Here is a 6844-nt window from a genome sequence, read left to right on the forward strand (position 1 = left end):
TTCTCCAATTCATGCTCTTTTCCACAGACATATTTAAAATGAGAGAAAAATGGAAAAGAACGTGAGAAAGAACACAGACATGGATTGAATGAGTTTGATCCCATATTAGACACCATTGAGAGCACATCAAACCTATCAGGCTAGTGACAGCTCGTCTCACCTCCAAGACTTTGCAACGAGATTGGACATACATGATTTTGGCTTCCAGGTTGAGAGAACTATATGGGGGCAAATGTGAACATGTGTGTGTGTGCGTGTGCTGTAGACACATCTCATAAACATTGACATAGGACAATTCTCTTCATCAGTAATTTTTTTGGGAGGGGGTCCAGTCATGCAGAATAGCAGGCAAAGGTAGGCACCCTGCAAGGACATGACACAGAGGACAAATGGTGGCAAATGAGGGCTGGGAAATTCATCTCTACTGGGATATACTGGCCATTGGTCCCACATGAGCAAGAATAAAATGAACAGTTCACATGTTAAAAAAAAATCTACCACCTCGCTTTGACTGACTAAAGTGAATTAACAAAGATCTCTCTGGATGCCCAAAGAGGAGATACCATTTATATTTTAATCGCAAGGAAAATGAGTGATTTGGTTGTTTACATTCTCCATTTTTAGTTTGTTTAGTTAGTGCCACTTCTAAGGCTACACGTGGAAGACAGTGAACTCTTGCAGTTAACATGTGCACATATCCATGAGGGCAGGAGCATTGGAGTGGTGAGAGAGATTGCTCTTCAGACCCAAAGAAGCTGGGATCAAAATCCACCACCCCCCACCCCAACGACTTCTCTGATCTCTCTGGATCATAAACGTTATCTTTTCCAGCAAAGTTAATTAACAAAATTCTTTACAGAACACAGTACGTTCTTATTTGCTAAGAAAATGGAACAGCAATAGATTTTGTATAACCTGGCCTCTGTGGTAAATACTCAAGAGCTGTAGAATGAGACCTGTTATTCTTTGCCCTAACAGATCACAAAATGATGTCTTGTTCATGCATTCAGTTTGTTCTATGCTCCATGACCAAGTCTCTCTCATCTACTGGTCAGCTGTTATCGGTGCCTTTTTATGATACTTGTTCTGGTAGTGATAACTGACTGAAAGAAGCCAGCCATGCTACCACTGAGCCATCAAATGAGCATGTTTCCTCCAACTAAGACTTGCCTACGTCCTGGTCCAGCCGTGGGATAAAGACCTATGAAGCTCTAATGATGGATTCTGAGAGATAGAGTATTAGTTTCAATCTTTATTGCACAAGAAAAAATTGGGCTATAAGGTCAATGTATCCCATTGGAAAAAATGATCACACTGACCCACCAAACACTCCCTAACCAGCAAAAAAATACACCCTCACCCTTTCTACAGAACACCATGGAACATATTAAGGACCAAGGTTGCCTACTGAAGGGACAGATTTGTAAGTCCTCACTATGCCAACCTTCTGTTGCAAAATGAATACACGAAGCTCCTTTGAATCTTCCACAAACACAGTCCAGGTCTCAGAACAGTTCTCTGCCCCCCAAAACAAGAACACCCTTGTAAGTAACTGATATTACATAAAATAAATACTGGGTTTTTTCCCTAGCAAGACCCACTAGAGGGCATAATGTATACTGTGAACATTCTCAGAGCATTGGGGGTCTCAATTGAAATGTTTTGACATTGACCCTCGGGGTTATTTCTCCTCCATCCATCCGTTGCTTAGCTAAAAACCAAGCCTTCATGAGATCCAGGAGCTAAATGTGCATCTTCCCCTCAATGTGCTATTTAAAACCCAAGAGATTTGCTTCCTATTTTCTTGTCCATGGGGGATCTCTGTCCAAGGGTGCCGGCCACTAGGAGACGTGCTACCGGTACCCAGGCTAACCTGAAGGAGGGGAAGACAAGATTTGCCTGCTTTCATCTACCCAGGGAAATGGTCAGCATTTGTCAGTAGGATCCTGACTGTTCAGCACATCCGCCATTCTGCTGAGAGCCCTGCCTGTCTGTCACCATCTTGATTATTATGGAATTCCCCTTGAAACTTGTTTCTGTCAAGCAGTTGTCTGGGCATTAATCTGGTGTGATATAAGGTGAGGGAGTGCAGAGATCACAGACATAAAAGCAAACTACAGAAAAAGAAGAGAAGAGAATACAGGTAAGTTAAGAAATAGGAAAAAAAGAAAGAAGGTAGATGGGAAAGGGAGAGAGATCGTGAGAATGAATCAGTGTTTATAAAGATCACTTTGTCCACATTAACCAAATGATCCAGCAACAGACCAATATCTTTATCTAGGGGATGAGCTGCACCCTCTAAGATCTGAAGGTAGCTAGCTCCCGCCCCCCCACTTCTCTTCTCTCCCTTTTCAATACCACGTCTTACAATGAACCGTGCTGTGGGAAGCAGTCCCAGGAATGGCCACACAGCAGTGTGTTGTCTGTATGTAGTGTGTGTGTGTGTGTGTGTGTGTGTGTGTATATATGTGTGTTTATGCACATGTGCGTATTTGTTGGGAATGGAGGGATGTGGTGTTGGCAGGAGTTGGGGATGGGTCTGAGGCTTCTGACTATTGCTTGAAGAGAGAAGATCTTCCACGCTGTTGGGTTTAAGGCAGTTTGCAGAGCCCTGGCATTGCTGTTTGCTCTGTAGTGAAGGCTTTCCCATCTGCCAGGCCCATTACCTTCAACTGCTCACACATTCCACTTTTCCTCAGGTGAAATATCACCACAGGGGTGAGCACCAAAGTGGCCAGAGTGCAAATAACTGTAGTGGATGCTTCACCCAAGGGAGGAAGAAGGGAAACCAGGCCTGGCCTGTTATTGCTCAGAAGCTGCACAGGCATTGCCTTGTATATAACCACGATGTTTCACAGTGCCTCTCTGAGTGCTCAGATAGGATCTCTCAGGGATTTGAGCTAAATTTGGATGATTTCACTAAACACACAAACATTTCATGGCTTTAGGACAAAGTCACTGCTAATGCTAGCTAGTAGGAGCTATGTTGGCACAGCGTTATTGCTCTCGTGTATCTACTGCAGTACAAAAGTCAGGTTATCAGCCCTTCTCAGATTACACACATCTATGAAAATACATCAATAAGTATGAAACACCAGTCATACCAAGGGGCCTGGGAAATCCCTCTGAGGGAAAACACAGTCCATGAAGATGCTTGGAGATGCTATCCTGAAGATCGCTCTGTTTGCTTTGGGCATTTTATTTTAATTGTTTTATCCAATTCCAGAAGAGGGAATAAAATATCAGCAGGGGAGGACTCTGGGAAGCAGCTCACAGATGGAAAACGTGCCCTACAATCTCACATTGGTCCATTAATCTTCTCTAAAGTCAATCACATGAAGGTCTTTCCACTGTGTCTCGGGAAAGGGCTTTTACCACCCGGGATTTGTGCACAATGATCCTGCCTTGACGCCTGCCCCTTCCTTCAGCAACTTGCTCTTTTGACACGTAATTTTAAAAATAAACAATAGTGTCCAATGTTTAGAACACAGATGTGCCATCCCCCGGCCCCTGGGCAGTGGTTTCCTCCATTCAGTCTATACTGCAGCAATATGCTCTGGTCCCCACTACCCACTGACTTCCAGAGAGAGCGCCCTTGGCTTTGACTCACATCTTCCATCTAAAGGACAACCCTATTTAGAACCTGAAAGCTATTGCTCCCTCCCTCCCCCCACCCTGGATTTAAGCATCACATATGTTCTTTCTACAAATTGGTATACAGGTGCCATTTAATCGGTTCAAATTCGGAAGCTACATCTTCAAGGGTCTGAGAGTTCACGCCTCCATATTCCCCCTTTACATAGTCTCTTATAAGACATACAGCTTAATCAATTAACAAACTAAACAGCTTATATACTGGCAATATATTACAGATGGATTTATGTCAGAGTAATAGATCACATGAAATGGACCATGTGGTACCCCGGTGTGTGTCTTGGTGGAGCCTGGAGGACACTGACAGGAGCATCTCTAAGTGCTGTTTGAATACAGACACATGCGAGATCTGTATCTACATCCATCTGACTAGGCCGGAAGAGCAGGTAGACGCGAGATAGAGACACACACATGCTGGGCGGGACCCGTGCCCACCTCCTCATGCCATTTGAAGGGCAGTTACAGGTTGCTGGTTCTGCAGCCACTTAAGTTACACTTTAGGGAAAGGCTTCTCTAATTGTGTCTGATTTGTCTTGTGTAGTAAGCACTGCTGGAGGGAAACCAAAGCGAGCGCAACTAGAAGTTAAGTATACATTTCAGCTCAGCTGTGATACAGAACTTTGGAGAAGCACGCAGAAAGATTTAACTTAATTTTACGTTGGATCTCTCTCTTGTTATTTTTTTCTTGACCTTTCGTGAGTGCATTTGTGACAGTGTGTGTGTGTGTGTGTGACAGTGTGTGTTTGTGTGTGTGTGTGTGTGTGTGTGTGCAAGCTGTGTGTGTGTGTGTGAGCAAGCTGTGTGTGTGTGCTGTGTTCTATCGCGTCATCTCCTGAAGAACGCTGGGTTTCGCAGGCAGGCGGCTAGTCACCTGCAACAACCCAACGGTCCCGCCGAGGCCTCCAGGCTGCTGTCAGTGTCAGATGCGAGGGTCTGGTCGGTGGACATGGAGGAGATGTCGTTGACAGACGAGGATGGAGGGAGACTCTCACTGCTGTTCACTGCTGCACCTGTGCTAAGAAAATGAAGACCAACATGACTAAATCTGGAACCAGACCCATGTGCTCAGGATGTTCAGTGTAGGGATGGATATAACAAAAAGAAAAGTCTCTTCTATTTCGTTGGCTGACCTTTGTAGAACTGAACTTGATGGTGGAACTCAAGGAGATGCGATTCAAAAACCCCATCGTATGTCACATCTGTTCACAGGTTAATGGTTATCAATTTCGCTCTGGATTAGAAATCACTCACTGCTCACACCACCCACCTCTAAGTCCCAGTGTTGTAATGATACTGAGCTTGGGTGAAGCCAAGGCATTTGCATCCTTATGTAAGACCCTAGGGACTGTATAGTCATTCAGGGGACAGAAAACCACTGGCCTGATACTGATGCTTTCGATGAAGGAGGTAAAACAAGCACACATGATGGTCTTAGACCAGGAATAAGCCAAGGCAAAGCCCAGTGGTCAGAATTTGTGATGACTACAGCTCTAAGGAAATGTAAGTATATAAAACACAGTGTATTATATAATCATTAAATGGAATACCAAAATGCAAATCGATGTTCAAAAGCCGAGACTCTAGAGAAATGTTAGTGGCGAGCAGAAGGAAAGATAGGCCAGAGCACGCCCTCTGAGCTTGGGTGTCCTTCCAGCAGACTCAGTTGTTTAGGACCTGTGAATATTGGGTTATTAATTTGAAAGCATCTTTCATTCTGCAGAAAATGTCTGAAACTCTGGCGGGGCACCTCAGCAAAGACTGGCTGTGAGTCCCTACCTGCCAGAACAAGGAAGGGAAGATGGGCCAAAGGCCCCAGAGACCAAAACTCAGCAGTCTGGAAACAACCAGTCTCCTTTATCTTCCATCTATATTCTCCGTGTATAAGTGATAGGTTAACACAACGTATACATATGAAACAAGAATATGCTCTGTAGAAGAGGTTACTACTATTTAAAATACCTATCGATTAATCAACAAGAACAAAGAATTCCTACTAAAATTGTCTCACTTGGGAAGCAACGGGGTCAAAGATCTATTTGGAGAAAGATTTTAACTAAAATAAGGGACAAATGGATTACCACACAGATGCAGTATTAATTCAGAAAGCAAAACAAGACCAAGGAAGCAGAAGCATTTAAATAGTGTCTGCTCCAACAGCAGGTATTTTATGGGGGGAAATGCTATAAGAAATGTAAAATAACTAGGAGGGGTTCAAACGTTTACACTAAGACACTTTTATACACCTGCATACATTTGCAGTGTTATTTGATTATAAATTAATCATATAAACAATTGGAAATACACTTAAAAAGAGAGCCAGTGTACACTGATGCCCAAGTTAATGGCAAGAACAATGATATTTTCTTGTATTCCTGAATCTTTTACTAGGAACTCTCCCTAGCTGTGACCGTCTTCCATGCATCCTTTGTACCATGATAGTTTCATCTACAGAAACTCTGAGATACCTTTTATACCCTTTAAACTCCTTTAAAAATGCCAAGACCTCCTCGTCTTAGATGTTGCCGGTTTCCTCTAAATGGTGACTACTTTTATCAAAGTGGTGTATAATGTAAAGTTACCTGGCTTCAGTATATTCCAGCATTCATCCATGACAACCCTCATAGAAATTGTGCAGGGGTAGGCCAGCTCTTCATACTGCTAGCACACACCCCTGGACCCCACAGTGGAGTTGTTTATACCCAGTACCAGAATTTCCAATTAGACTGACATCTTTCATGTTCCTTCTGAAGTGCTGACCTCTAATAACCCATAGCCATTGAGGTGCTCTTTGGGGAGCCAGCTTCATGCCAGGGACAAAAACAACACACAGTACTCTGATAAATGCTAACATCGGTTACAGATCTAACAGACTGAGGCCACTTTTGCATGCTCTCTGCCTGTGTCCAGGACTATGGAGTTTTATGCCTTTCAAATAAGAGCCCACAGTTTATATTTAGGTTTTATTATGCTAGAGTTGGAAAATGTTTATGTCTTCCCACAACTGTTTTTGTTGAGCTCTAACTCATGTATTAGGTAAGTTATAAATTTGATTTGTACAATTCGGTGTAATGAAGAGCATTCTGAATTGTACAGTATAACCACATTCAATCATTTTCAACTCCCCAGTGGGAGTCCTATGCTCAGTTTCTCAGCCACCCAGTGTATATGTGTGTGTGTGTGTGTGTGTGTG

General features: G+C 43.3%; 1 protein-coding gene across 4 annotated transcripts in view; it reads right to left on the minus strand.

The window, feature by feature from the left end:
• Window positions 1–3673: 3673 nt before the first annotated feature.
• Window positions 3674–6844, minus strand: part of Mapk10 (mitogen-activated protein kinase 10) — a 284681-nt gene continuing 281510 nt past the window's right edge. For 2 of the 4 annotated variants that reach the window (XM_021162158.2, XM_029477300.1), the window contains one exon: window positions 3674–4664. In XM_021162158.2, the coding sequence (XP_021017817.1) occupies window positions 4522–4664 (143 nt within the window). In that variant the 3' untranslated portion in view covers window positions 3674–4521. Of the gene's footprint in view, window positions 4670–6844 lie in introns of all 4 variants that reach the window. The other 2 variants (XM_021162159.2, XM_021162155.2) reach the window with 2 other exon arrangements.

Source organism: Mus caroli, chromosome 5 (genome assembly GCF_900094665.2).
Source record: "Mus caroli chromosome 5, CAROLI_EIJ_v1.1, whole genome shotgun sequence".
In the NCBI taxonomy this organism is placed as follows: domain Eukaryota; kingdom Metazoa; phylum Chordata; class Mammalia; order Rodentia; family Muridae; genus Mus; species Mus caroli.